Source organism: Pelobates fuscus, chromosome 1 (genome assembly GCF_036172605.1).
Source record: "Pelobates fuscus isolate aPelFus1 chromosome 1, aPelFus1.pri, whole genome shotgun sequence".
In the NCBI taxonomy this organism is placed as follows: domain Eukaryota; kingdom Metazoa; phylum Chordata; class Amphibia; order Anura; family Pelobatidae; genus Pelobates; species Pelobates fuscus.
In genome coordinates, this window is record NC_086317.1 from 432,607,768 (window position 1) to 432,623,522 (window position 15,755).

General features: G+C 39.8%; 1 protein-coding gene across 1 annotated transcript in view; it reads right to left on the reverse strand.

Annotated features, from left to right (window-relative positions):
• Positions 1–15,755, reverse strand: part of RXFP2 (relaxin family peptide receptor 2) — a 318,798-nt gene that overhangs the window by 26,006 nt on the left and 277,037 nt on the right. The window contains exons 9-13 of the mRNA XM_063444871.1: positions 14,376–14,447; positions 13,954–14,025; positions 6,901–6,972; positions 3,331–3,402; positions 2,331–2,399 (exon numbers count right to left, since the gene is read on the reverse strand). Coding sequence (XP_063300941.1) covers positions 2,331–2,399; positions 3,331–3,402; positions 6,901–6,972; positions 13,954–14,025; positions 14,376–14,447 — 357 coding nt within the window. The remainder of the gene's footprint in view (positions 1–2,330; positions 2,400–3,330; positions 3,403–6,900; positions 6,973–13,953; positions 14,026–14,375; positions 14,448–15,755) is intronic.

Consider the following 15,755-nt stretch of genomic DNA (forward strand, 5'->3'; position numbering starts at 1 on the left):
GACTAGCCCTGTTCCTACCATACATATTTCTCCCTATATGATTCTGTCCATCACTGATAACCCAGGTTTTTAATAGATTTCAATAAAGGCTTTTTTATTTTTTGGCAACTACACTACTGTTGAGATTGGACTGGGTATTTACCCTCTGGGCGGTCTTTATATAAGACATCCATTTTTGGGGTTTTTTTCTTCCTTTTTTCTACAATTTCCAGGGTTACCCCCTTTTAACCAGTCCAGGTGACCTCTATACTCTGGAGGCTCGGCAGTGGGATACGGGAGTGTCTTTTCCTCCCCCCCCCCCACTTTCCAGCCTTTTGAGTTTCCTTTTTCTTGTCATACAGGAAACATACCTTAAACTTATCCATAGATGGTATATGGTCCCTATGAAAATATGTAAATTTCAAGCCAACTCCTCAAATAACTGCTGGCGTTTTAATAGTGAATATGGTTCATTTAAACATGGATGGTGGGATTGTATAGGTTTGGACATTCTTAAATTGGAAATATCTAAACTCTTTACAGATTTAAAAGTAAATATTACGTTATCTCCAGAAAGTTTTTTATTCCATTTAAATTTCTCAAAAATTGATAAATTCTTTCAATATATGATTATACATATTTTGATGGCTCTTAAACTATGTATTGCTAGAAAATGGAAACATAATATATCTCCCTCTATAATAGAGATCAAAACCCAGATTCAATATCAAGGCTTAATGGAAAAGGTGGTGTATTTTAAGGATAATAACATCAGCTTTTACAATAAGAATTGGGGAAAATGGTTTGATTATTATAAAGAATAAACTATTCAAGCCTTATGTAATTTAACAACCCTAGCATTGATGCTTCTGTAAGATAAACACGGATAATAATACTCCGAAAATGGCTCTAGTTATAATGAATACTTTAAAGAAGCGATATCGACTCTGTCCTTTTCCTAGATTCCGATGGCCGACCCGATACCTTGTTTTCTTTGTTGTATGTCTTTTTATGTAGTTATGTGTATATTGTAATGTAATGTAATATTTATATTTTGTGTTTATCTTATGACACGACTATTTTGCTTTAATACTTGTTTAATTTGCAAAATTATAATAAAAAATGTATTTAAAAAAGAAGAAAAAAAAAGAAGAAAAAAAAGTTACGTTTGAGAGGCTCAGTGATGTGCATGAACAAATATTTTGGTTCTTTGTGTTCATCTTGTTAATTATTTTTTTTTCAGTTGGGTTGACTTTCAGACATATATCAATTGTTTTTGGCCAAAAATGTGTCAACTTTTGTAATTTAATCACCGATTTATGGTCAACGTCATTGTCTTTGGAAATAAATGCAATTGTACTCAAAGTGCAATGTGCACACACTCTAAGCCAGATGAAAATTAGAATTAGACGTAAGTCCAGGGAAAGGCTGGCAGACTGGAAGGCAGATCCACAGCAGCAGTCTTCGGACATGAGCCCAGGATAGAGGTTGCACTGGCAGTGGTGGTCATTTGTTTATGTCACTGCAACGACGTTAATGTAAAATACCTCTAGAATTTATAGACCTTCACTAATAAAACTTACATAAACTAGGAGATGTCTCATAAATCAATAGAACAACTGAAAGATTTCAAGGATAATACATTTCCCATGTATTTAAATCTATTAATGGAAATGTGAACTATGGGTACGTATTCCTTTGCATAGGCATATCAATGAAGCCAGAGATGGTTTCAAACCTATAGGGATAAGTAATTTGAGAGCAATAATTCTTAAATTGTACCATTAGAGATTAAACAATTAAACATCAGTGATTATTATGGTGAATTAGAACTTCCAGTTGCATAACTCAAGTTGGCTAGAACCCTCTTTTTAAAAAGCAGATGAAGTTGAAAAAATAAAATGAAACCTTCAGCTGCATCAATAAATAGTACGACTATAATAATGATAGTAAACCAAGTTAGAAGATGATGAAATAGTGTTAAATTAGATAATAAATAAATAAATACACTTAGAACAATTTAATTAAACACCTATATAGACAGACTAAATCCAGTCTAAATTCAGTCTTCAGTCATTCTGACATTTGAAGAATAGCGATTTTTCATTCTTATTCTGACTAAATTACCAAAAAAAAAAATAAATAAATAAAAACTGGTATTTTCTGTCATTTTGAGATTCTTCCAAAAACAAATGCACATTTCTTTTTTTTTTTTAGTTCACTTTAAATCAAAACATATCTTCAACAGGGTAACTAAAAATTAATTTAATCACAACATGCCTGTAACACTAATGGTATTTTGTTGTATTCTAGCATGTTTTTTTTTTTTTTTTTTTTTTTTTTTTACTTACAGTGATTGCAAATGCTGCATTGTTTCAAACTGGCCAACGTTAAGGGAAAGTGGATTACAACCAAGATTACTGTAATACAAAAAAAACAATATAAATCATAGTAAAACCCAAAATTATGATAAAACTATGAACTGTATATACTATAGCCTCAAAAATGCAATAAAGTACGCATTTAATTTGAAAACCACCAATGATTAACACTGGATACTATTGTACATCATGCTATATTGAGCAGAGGTAAATAGTCTAACTTTAACTACTCTCTCACACTAATAGTTAATAATGAGGGAGGGCAAAATAATAATAAAAAAATAATTAACTTGAAAAAAAATCTATCTATCTATCTATCTATCTATCTCTCTCTACATAACAGACTACATGTTAAATGTCACTTTATAATAATCAATACACCATTAGCATAAGTCATCTATATGAAGTGATTTAACATTTAAAACATGTTTCATTACACATACTATGTTCATATAGTTGTGCTACTGAGTAAATGGTAAATTAAACTTCATTAGTAAAAATATCTCGAAAACAGATACACCAACATAAAAGAATATAGCTGAACCCACAGACAGTTTAATTAAGTACTATAGAGGTATTTATCATTGCCTCTTCTGCTTTAGGCTCACTGTGTACTTATGAATTAATAGATAGACTTGACTTGCGTGCTGAGTAAGATTTATAAGGCCACATTAACATATTAGGCTAATCTTGTTGCACAATGCTGGAAGATATTAGCTATGTGGTTTTAGCAATACTATGCGTTATATGCTATAATACAAGCAAGGAGAATAAAGTTAATTCAAGACATTGCTAACATTATACCATGTAAAATGTAGGCATTTATTAATATTGTCAGTGATATATATTTGATTCAGGTAAATAACATTTTCGTGCTAATCTTATCATAGAAAATACAAAAATGGAGTAAAGCAGTGTGATGACTCTTAACATATTAATGTTAACAATAAATATGTTTATCTGGACTTACAGTTTCTGCAAATACTTCAATTCCTTGAAGCTGGAAAGTGGTACTTCTGTAATCTCATTGTTTGATAAATCTCTACAATAAAATAAAATAAACACATCTCATTGGTAATTTGGTAGTGTTACTACTCCCGTGTCTGTCTCCCTCCAAGTCAACAGCGCTACCATCACGTCTACCTCTAAGGCTCGCTGCCTAGGTGTTCTCTTTGACTCCGACCTCTCCTTCACCCCTCATGTCCAATCAATCGCCAAATTCTGCTGCTTCCATTTAAAAAACATTGCACGCATCGGACCCTCTTTAATGCCTGATATGGCAAAGGTGCTTGTCCATCTCACTGTCCTCTCTTGCCTTGACTACTGTAATTCGCTTCTCAGCGGTCTTACGTGTTCCCAACTTGCCCCATTACAGTCTATAATGAAGTCCCTACTGTCACGACTGTCATCGTGCCTTCCACATTTATTGTGGGTTTGGTCCTGACTGGGTTTGCACCTGAGTCTCCTGTATCCCAGCCAGTGGCCTTATCCTTGGCTCCATGTGTCTGTGTATTATCTGCTTGTTCCAGGTATCCAGTAGCCTGAACCTGCACTCTTGGACTGACTCACCTGTTCCTAATACCTGCTTTTTTTTTTTAATTGCGTCGGTTATTATGGTTTTTTATTTGCCCTTTTTTGGGGCTGAAAAAAGATTTTAGAAGAAAGAAAACATCGAATGGTAAGTTGTTTTTTCTAATTTTTTTACAGGTTCTTAGTTAAAGGTCCCCCCCTCATTATTTTTAGGGTGAGGGGGGGTAGGTAGGGGGATAATTTTTTTTGGGGGGGAGGGGGTGACTAGGGACCCCCCATTTGTATTTAGGGCCCCCACCCACCACTCAGGGGTGGGAGCCAGGGGGGAGGACATTAGGTCCCCCCATTGTGATTTATGGCCCCCACCCACCGTGCAGGGGAGGAGGCCGGGGGGGAGGACAGTAGGTCACCCCCTTTCATTTTTTTTATGGCAGCCACCCACCGCTCAGGGGTGGGAGCGGGGGGGGGGGGGACAGTAGGTCCCCCCTTGTTTTTTTTGGGCCCCCACCCATCACTCAGGGGTGGGGGCCGGGGGGAGGACAGTAGGTCCCCCCTTATTGTTTTTTTTAGGGCCCACACCCACCGCTCAGGGGTGGGGGCCAGGGGGGGGACAGTAGGTCACCCCCCCTCATTATTTTTATACCCCTATATAACATTGTTTGGCATTTAGTGAATATTCCCCTACATAACAATGTTTGGCATTTAGTGAATATTCCCCTATATAACAATGTTTGGCATTTAGTGAATATTCCCCTATATAACAATGTTTGGCATTTAGTGAATATTCCCCTATATAACAATGTTTGGCATTTAGTGAATATTCCCCTATATAACAATGTTTGGCATTTAGTGAATATTCCCCTATATAACAATGTTTGGCATTTAGTGAATATTCCCCTATATAACAATGTTTGGCATTTAGTGAATATTCCCCTATATAACAATGTTTGGCATTTAGTGAATATTCCCCTATATAACAATGTTTGGCATTTAGTGAATATTCCCCTATATAACAATGTTTGGCATTTAGTGAATATTCCCCTATATAACAATGTTTGGCATTTAGTGAATATTCCCCTATGTAAGAATGTTTGGCATTTAGTGAATATTCCCCTATATAACAATGTTTGGCATTTAGTGAATATTCCCCTATATACCAATGCTTGGCATTTAGAATGAAAAAAAAAAAAAATTAGTAATAAAAAAATAATGATTGCAGCTTCCGAATGAATCTAAATTGTATGCTGTCCAGTAGGTGGGAGGGTCTGCTGCTGATTGGCTGTAATGTGTCTGCTGACTGTGAGGTACAGGGTCAAAGTTTCATCAATGATGATGAATAGGGGCGGACCGAACATCGCATGTGTTCGCCCGCGGTGGCGAACGCGAACATGCTATGTTCGCCAGGAACTATTCGCCAGCGAATAGTTAGGGACATCACTAATGATCACTATCCTTTAATAATTTTTTTTTTTTTGCATGATCATAATAGTCATATTTTTAAAATCAGTGGCAAAATTTCACAATTTCTGCCAGGGTATGTAAACCTTTGAGCACAACTGTGACTATTCATTCAAGAACGCCATATTGTTTCAAACCTATTAATTACAATTAAAGGGACACTCTAAGTACCAAAATAACTTTAGCCTAATTAAGTAATTTTAGAGAATAGATAATGCAGTCTCACTGCTCAATATTCTGCCATTTATGAGTTAAATCACTTGTGTTTCTGTTTATGTGCGTGCATTCAATCAGTCCATAGGAAAGCATTTCTCAATGCTTTCCTATGGACGGCAGTGTCTTCTCACTGTGAAAATCACAGTGAGATGTGCGGAAGCGCCTCTAGTGGCTGTCAATGAGACAGCCACTAGAGGCTGGATTAACCCTAATGTAAACATAGCAGTTTCTCTGAAGCTGCTATGTTTACAGCTTCGGGGTTTACCCTAGATGGACATGGCATCCATACCACTTCATTGAGCTGAAGTGGTCTGGGTGCCTATAGTGGTCCTTTAACCCCTTAAGGACCAAACTTCTGGAATAAAAGGGAATCATGACATGTCACACATGTCATTTGTCCTTAAAGGGTTAAGTCATCCTTTAGTAGCTGACTACCAGATAGCCACTAGAGGGACTTCTGGCTTCTTAGACGACTTTGCATGAGGACCTCCAGCGTCGCCGGAATCCCCATAGGAAAGCATTCAATAATGCTTTCCTATGGGGAAATCCTAATGCGACCATCTAGGTCTCCCCTGCCGGCTGACGTCGGATGCGGGGCAGGGAGGAGGGGGGCACTCCAGGATTCTACAGTGCCAGGAAAATGGGTCTATTTTCCTGGCACTATAGAATCCCTTTAATTTATAAATATAACTCACAACACAGCGTGCATACTTTAGATGTTCTTATCTCATGATCTGTTACAATAACTTTAATTACACAGAAGGTTGTTGCAGGCTCTAAGCCAGTTATTAACAGAGCAAGAGAAAGGACATTCTAAATTAAACATTCTAAAAATCCGTGTATCCTTTTAACACCAAGCTCAACCCTTCATCATTATTTCTAAATTAAACACACTGTGCAATAAAGGAATCTAAAAACTGTAGACTCTCCTTCAGGAATTGTAAATGGTGACTGTGTGAATCTCAGCCAGTGGAGGTGTGACTAGGGCAACACAAACAAAGTAATTTCACTTCTAAACGGCAGATAATTGAGCAGTGAGACAACAGGAGCTTGCTTTAGAGTATCTCAACAAATATGAAGGCCCATCTTAAAGTAATTTAAAAGCAGATGAACTCCCACTCAAGTGATATTAAAAAAAAATAAATTTTATACATTCCAATATGCAGCATACTTTTTTGAAATTGCCTTTTGGTAACAGAAATTGCCTTTTGGTAACAGTACATTGAGATTATGCCCATACACTTTGTTCAATAATAAAATTGCTGCACTTTCCCAGATACATTGAGCAAAAGAACATAAAAGGTGGCATGTAGCACAATTTCAGGCCATTGCTTACATTTCTGCTAAACTCCGTAAGGTAGAAAATATGTTTTCTTTCACCAAGCTGATTTTGTTTCCTCGTAAAAATCTAGAAAACAAACAGCAATACATTAAAAGAAACAACATCAGCTTACAATTACATCATATAAACTATTGTGTAGATATATGTTTTCATCATCAGGCTGAAAATATTTATTTCAAACCCAATGAGTCCTAACCATTAAATTATGAGTTGAGTCAGTTTCAAACTGGATGAGGTAACTGTCACAGGAAAGCTATTCACATTAGGAAAGTCAAATGTTATCTCCTACTACTTACTTATACTGCATGCCTTGTTTGAGGTCAGCCAGCACTTGAATATCTCCAATTTGCTATACAAAAAATCCTTGTACCCTTTTTACACCAAGCTAAACCCTTGGAGTTTCCCCATTCATTTCATAATTCTAATTTTGTGTAATGCAGTGTGGACCAAGAAGTAGATGTAGAGCTCCTTATGCCTTGGCCCATGACTGTGATCAAGGCCCTGGACACCCATGTCCTATGCAGAAGGGTGTTCAATCCTTCATGCAATCTTACACTCAGTATCAAATGTTTGCAACTCTCAGGTCCCTCATGCTGAGGGGTGGGAGGGAACAGAATAGAAATCTGGAGGGTGTGAGCTGTGAGGTACCTACATCTGGTCAGATGTTTTAAATCACTGGCAAATGGTCAAAATCGCTGTTTTTCATTTGTGTTTTTTTTTTTTAAGGCTTCACTCTCCATTGAGCTAATATTGGAGTCAGGATAATCCAAATTGTTTAGAGATACTCCACTTAACCCCTTAAGGACACATGACATGTGTGACATGTCATGATTCCCTTTTATTCCAGAAGTTTGGTCCTTAAGGGGTTAAAGGCTTAAGAAATGAAAAAAATATATAATGATTAATAGCACAAACAAAGATCTGTGAAAGGATGAACTTGATGGACTTAAGTTTTTTTTCCAGCCTATAGTACTACGTACCTATATGTACCTACATATATCTTCTGGAATAATTGAATTTATGCATTCCTTTTATCGATGCATTTTTAATTATACATTGGTAACACTACATTTAGGAATTTTAGTGATTTAATATTTATATAAATAGAGTTTTCTCTAAAAGGATTTGCCATTTATCCCAGTATCCACTTCTGGTACACTATTTCAAGCCTATAGTCAGTTTTCACTAGGGGTTACCTCGCTTATCCCAGTGTACCACATAAAACTGAATCCAGTTCTTTTCCAGTATGCTATATTGCTTCAATAACTACCGGGTATATATTGTTAAATTTATATCAAATCCAGTTGTTACATATAATTTTCTGAAAATTACACTCAGGACATAGTCAAACATTTTACTAATCTGTGGTTACAAAGCAGTGAGTGCTTCTATGATAGGGTTACATTTCCTACGCTTTACAGAAACAGCATTCTTAGAACTTATTTTGCTCGTCAATTACGGTTAAAAAGAATACAACCAGATTGAGTAAGGGCTGAACTCGACCAAAAAACAGGGTGCTCACTGGGTTAGGGTCAGCACTCCCCACAATACACATAATGTAAAGAAAAAAATACTCAGGCACTCACTGTTTTACGTTTCATGCAGGTTTATTGGAACATCCAGGTGCACAGCAACATTTTGACCTGTACCCAGGTCTTTGTCAAGCTTGACAAAGGTCGAAACGTTGCTGTGCACCTGGTCATTCCAATAAACCTGCCTGAAACCTAAAACAGTGAGTGCTTGACTATTTTTTCTTTACATAAACAATCGAACAATGTGCCACATTTCAAGAGAACTTTTATAGTAAATGCACGTTCAGTCTAGCCTAGTCTAGACTTTTTGAGAGATTTGCTCTTTGCGGCTAAGCGCTTGATTGCTGTTGTTGACCTGTTCCTTTTTTTTTAGATTAAATAATTAACAAACAGAGCAGTTGTGGAGTTCACAATGACAGTTGGGTCTCCAAAATAAGCGTAATTATTCTGCAATTAAACTTACAGTGCATCACAAAATCACTCTCCTAATTTGATATGAAAGATTATACCGGAAAAATTATTACTGTGGAGTATATCAGGGCTGATTGGTGGCCAGGGGCCACACGGTATAAGTGTCAGTAAGACGTAGATGGATGCAATGCATAATCATAGCACAAAAAAAGGGAAAAATGATTACAAGCACTTCATGAATCATTGATTTATTTTTAATGTCACGCTCTTTCTTCGGAACTTAACGAGAAGTAACCCATTGTGTAATGTCTGAATACACTAGCTGACAAATGCATTTGAATGTAAAACTTTGTTACATACTCAAATGTATCAAGATATAAGATTAACCCCTTAAGAACCAATTCCATGCTCCATGCTACAATAAAAACAACTGGTCCAGGACGTCCCTATGCCAGCAAAGAATGACCGTCCTTTTTAGCAATGATAGCTCTGTAGAACAATGCTGTCATTAAATTAAAAGGACATTCCATCTTAGAGTAAGATAACGGTAATTTGATACTGGGGGTTCGATAAACAGTCCTTGGTGACAGATGGGAAGGGTGTGTGTGTGCACCAGTGGCGGATCCAGGGGGGGGGGCAACGGGGCAATTGCCCCCCCCGAGATTCTCCCCTGCCGGCTAATGCAGGGCTGACATTGCCCAAGTGCCAGCCCTGCATTGTGCCTGCAGACCGGGGAGGGAGATCAGTGATCTCCCTCCCCAGTCTGCAGGCACATTACTGACAGCCGACCGGCAGGGGAGGGAGAGAGGACCCGGGAGCTGTTACCAGCAGCTCCTCCGGGTCCTCCTCTCGCGAGATTTGGAGCGTTGCCGCAGTTACCACGGCAACGCTCCAAATCTTGCGAGAGTGAACTCTAGCCCTGGAGCGCGGGCTAGAGTTCACTCCTACCACGGGGACCACCAGGGAATCCCCACTGGGACCACCAAGGAAAGAAAGATGTCCCCCCTCCTCCCAGTAAAGGTAAGAAGGGAGGGGGGACATAAATTATATATTAATTTTAATTAAATGTTTAAAAAAAAAAACCACACACACATTAAAAAAAAAAAAAAGCCCCCCCCCCCCATCCTTCTTCTACACACACATTGCCCCTGCCCCCCATACACACACACACACATACACACACATTGCCCCTGCCCCCATACACACACACACACACATTGCCCCTGCCCCCCATACACACACACACACACACACATTGTCCCTGCCCCCTATACACACACACACACATTGCCCCTGCCCCCCATACACACACACACACACACATTGCCCCTGCCCCCCATACACACACACACATTGCCCCTGCCCCCATACACACACACATTGCCCCTGCCCCCCACACACACATTGCCCCTGCCCCCCACACACACATTACCCCTGCCCCCCATACACACATTACCCCTGCCCCCCATACACACACACACATTGCCCCTGCCCCCCATACACACACACATTGTCCCTGCCCCCCATACACACACACATTGCCCCTGCCCCCCATACACACACACATTGCCCCTGCCCCCGATATACACACACATTGCCCCTGCCCCCCATACACACACATTGCCCCTGCCCCCATACACACACAGTGCCCCTGCCCCCCATACACACACACACACATTGCCCCTGCCCCCCATATACACACACATTGCCCCTGCCCCCCATATACACACACATTGCCCCTGCCCCCCATATACACACACATTGCCCCTGCCCCCATATACACACACATTGCCCCTGCCCCCCATTACACACACACATTGCCCCTGCCCCCCATACACACACATACACACACATTGCCCCTGCCCCCCATACACACACACACACACACACATTGCCCCTGCCCCCCATACACACACACACACATTGCCTCTGCCCCCCATACACACATTGCCTCTGCCCCCCATACACACACACACATTGCCCCTGCCCCCATACACACACACATTGCCCCAGCTCCCATACACACACATTGCCCCAGCCCCCATACACACACATTGCCCCTGCCCCCATACACACACACACACATTGCCCCTGCCCCCCATACACACACACACATTGCCCCTGCCCCCCATACACACACACATTGCCCCTGCCCCCCATACACACACACATTGCCCCTGCCCCCCATACACACACACATTGCCCCTGCCCCCCATACACACACACATTGCCCCTGCCCCCCATATACACACATTGCCCCTGCCCCCCATACACACACACATTGCCCCTGCCCCCCATACACACACACATTGCCCCTGCCCCATACACACACACACATTGCCCCTGCCCCCCATACACACACACACATTGCCCCTGCCCCCCATACACACACACATTGCCCCTGCCCCCCATACACACACACATTGCCCCTGCCCCCCTATACACACACATTGCCCCTGCCCCCCATACACACACACATTGCCCCTGCCCCCCATATACACACATTGCCCCTGCCCCCCATACACACACACATTGCCCCTGCCCCCCATACACACACACATTGCCCCTGCCCCATACACACACACACACATTGCCCCTGCCCCATACACATACACACACACATTGCCCCTGCCCCCATACACACACACACATTGCCCCTGCCCCCCATACACACACACACATTGCCCCTGCCCCCCATATACACACACATTGCCCCTGCCCCCCATATACACACATTGCCCCTGCCCCCCATACACACACATTGCCCCTGCCCCCCATACACACACATTGCCCCTGCCCCCCATAAACACATTGCCCCCACATACACACACTGCCCCACATACACACACTGCCCCCCATAAACACACTGCCCCCACACACACACTGTAACTGTCACACACACATACTGACCCACACACACACTGCACCCCTGACATATACTGCCGCCCTCACGTACACACTGCAACCTTCACACACACACACACTGCTAATACACTGTCCCCCTCACACACACACACACACACACACACTGCACCCCTCACACTTTGCACCACTCACACATACCACTGCTCCTCTGCCCTACTACAGCCCCATTCCCCAGAGGACCTCAGGTAAGTTGTCAAACAGTTCTTAAACAGTTTGACTACTTACTCTGGGAGGGGGTCTTGGCATTATTGGCACTATAACCACTACACTGAGCTGTAGTGGTTATTGTGTCTGGATTATTTATTTAAATAATCTACAAGTGCCCCTCCCGAGATCAGGCTCTGGATCCGCCACTGGTGTGCACCATGTACCCCCTCCCTGCATTCTCACCCATGGTAGCATGGCTTTGTGGAAACATATTAAAGAACCTTTATGTTATGGTGTCCAGTTTGGCAGGGAGCGGCAACTGGCATTCAGTGAGCGAAAGTTGCTGGGATATTACTGAATCCCTTTCTGGCTACCCTTTGCATGTTACTTACAGCTCCATGTCAGACTAGGCAAAGGTACATGTGCATTGTCAACTGCAGTCCTGTTTGGGCATAAACACAATTGATGGGAAGCGGTTTACAAACAAATGAGGGGAAAGTGAGGTTAGCAGAAGGGGTTAAGAAATGCAGAGATAAGGGGTGGCTTAAATAACTCACAAGGGGTAAAGTCAGTTCAGAGACACACAAGTGGGTAAGGGGCTTTAGTAGAGACACACAAAGGAGTGCAGAGACCACGTGGAGTGGCATACAAAACAATCTTAAATTCTGGTGGGGGTGCAAACATACAACCCCAGAATGCCATTTAACTTACTTACGTCTCTAGTGAAAACATTACACTGACAAATGATGTGCCTTGCACAGAAGGCTCCTTGACCATGTCTACCAGGAACATAGTGATATAGAAATGCTTACATTTCAAACAATCCCTGCATATAACTTATGGACGGAATCTGTCTTTCTCCTTGCCTGCACTAGTACTTGTACCATCACAAGTGGTTGCACAACAGGGTTTTTTGGGAGTTGTGGGCTTTCTACAGTAAAACGTAAACAAGATATTATGGGATAAGTTCAGCACAGACATTGAAAATTATGGAAGTATCAGCCACTTCCTGGTCTAGTCAAAACCAAACTCAAAGTTCCCAGTAAATATTTGAACATTGAGTACATTTGCTTTATTTTATACACTGTAAACACCATAAACACTACAGGTCTCTCAACTCTCACATTCTATGAATGCTGTCCAAATGGGCCATACTAATACAGAAGCTTGAGTTCCCTTGAGCATTACAAAAATTCAGCAAAGGAGCCAGGCAGTAAGTGCTGGAAGAAACTTGTTTTTTTTTGTCAAGCAACTTAAGAATATTTGACACACACACTTAAAGGAACACGGCAGGCAGTTAAACAACCTTATCTTAATGAAGTTGCTACGGAGCCTTCAGTGCTTGCCACCCTGTTCTAGCCACCCAAAACCCAATATTAAACTAACTAGAAGGCTTGGGAGCATGGAACTTGCAGTGCAGTCAAGGTTGCCATCCCTGAGTACAATGATTATCTTTAGAGATTCAGTAGGTGCCTCCAGGATGACATAACTTGAGGAGAAGGTCACAGCAGTGCCGAGGATGACTCGAGAAAAGGTGAGTAATTCATTTATTTTTAATCTATTCCATTATTTTTTTTTAAACAGTTGGTGGGGGATCTAATTGACAAAGGGCGACAGGTCTGTAGCGTTAGGAATACAGGTTACAGGATATGCATGAAGACCTATACCCAGCATACACAGACACACGCACACACTCACACACATGTACATATACATATACACAACAGTGTATATGTACAAGTACATACACACTATACACAAGTACATACAACAATATACAGATATTTATTCCTAACGCTACAGTGTTTCTCTAGTAAATATAGTTGTAGTGATCATGGTCCTTAGACATTGATTTTGCATATATTTTGTAATCCACTTAGAAAAGAAAGGATCAACAAAAATATCAAAATATACAAGATCAAAAATATCAAAAGATACAAGACAATATGAATGTAAACCATCTGTTTTTGTATTAATACACAAACAGTATTATATGTACAACTTAAAATCGTGTCAAATACAAGGTACTTACAGAACAGTAAGTTCATCGCATGTCTCAAAACTCAGATTACTCAGAGTCTTTATCTGGTTGCCTTCAAAATCCCTATAGAATAACAGATAGAAATAAATTTTAAGTCATAGAAAATATATGCAAAAAAAATATATATATATTTTGAACTGTCTGTTCTTCAAATTATTTTTATTTTTTTTAAATCAGGCAATCCCCCTCACTTACAGCTGGAGAAAACCATCCAAGTAAAAAAAATATAAACAAGTAAATAATTTAATATGTAAGAATCTTATAATCCGTGTGGATGGCAATACAAGGCTTAAAGCGAAAAAGCCAAAAACATGAATTACACATAAAAAAACCAAACAAAACTTACAACAAATCAAAGATGTTTCTTTATAGTTTGTGCAATTGATGTTTTTCTTTGTGTTCAGAATACTTACATCCAATTAATGAGTGGCATCTGGGCGCATAACTTGCGAGGAAGCGCCTCCAGTGAGTTGTTTATCATTGACCTAAATAAAATTTAACGAAAAAAGATAACATTGGGAGAGTTAAAACTCAGTGATTGACATGAACTTGGTTCAATCTATAAGTTATTTCATTATTTCTTTAAAGTAAGAGATAAATTAAAACATAGGGTTCTATATCTAGTTCAGAGTAGAATATAGTAGTTTAGAGATAAGTAGTAGTTTTTGTTTAAATTATGATTATATATATATATATATATATATATATATATATATATATTTATATATATATATATATATATATATATATATACACACACACACACACGTGGAGATTGTAGCCATTCTAAATTAAAAAAAAATTAATGTACTGACTCAAAACCTGTATGCTCGTCAGTATTTTATGCTCCTGTTCAGGACTCTGTGGCTCAGGGTCTCCCTACTTTTAATGGGCTATGGTCTACTCTTTGTCCGATAAGGAATGGGGTAAACTTGTCAATTATAAATGTCTTATACTGCAACTAGGCTTTGCTGGAGATGCCACGCTGAAGTGGGAACTACAGCTCACCTGTGATGGCACTGTCCGAAAATCAAACCATATTGGTTGAAGAACTCTCACCATACTGTAATGCCCCTAAAGCCATATACCATAATGTTTTTTACAGTCATAATGCTGGCAAAGCGTCAGGAGAGATGTAGACCACAACATCTGGAGTGGCACAGGTTGCCTAACCCTGCAATAACTCTTTCACTATTTCCTCATTTATTCCATTTGTTAAATGCAGGGAACGCGCTGATCCTAGCTCATTGGAAATCCTCCAAACTTCCATCCCTTATGGAATGGATTGATAAAGTAGATCTTTTTTTTGTAACAGAGGAAGTTTAGTTTGCCTTAAGTCATAACTACCAGAATTGCCAGGTTGTGGAAGAGGACCAAACTTAAGCAACCGTGTCTCTACAATTTACATTCACTCACATTATCATTTCTCCATACTTAGAATTATGTGATATTCTCCCAATCTTATATTGTTATCTGCTTTCATTCACTTTTATAACTCTCTAATGTGCGATCATACTTGATTTCAGCAGAATGTTTGCAATTTTCTTGTTTTCAAAATTCGAAAAAAACATTTATAACACAAAAAAAATAATAATTAGCTACTATGAATCCTAAATGATTGCAAAATAAATACTTAATCTCATTATTATTTTAATTATTATTTTTTTTATTTTGCACTTCATATTAGTAATAACTGGAAGAGATCTTGTCTCTCCAGCAGAGTGCTGCCTTGTCCAGGACGGAACTCTCATATCCACAAGCAACCCAGTAAACTTTACCAGTCCCCATTCATC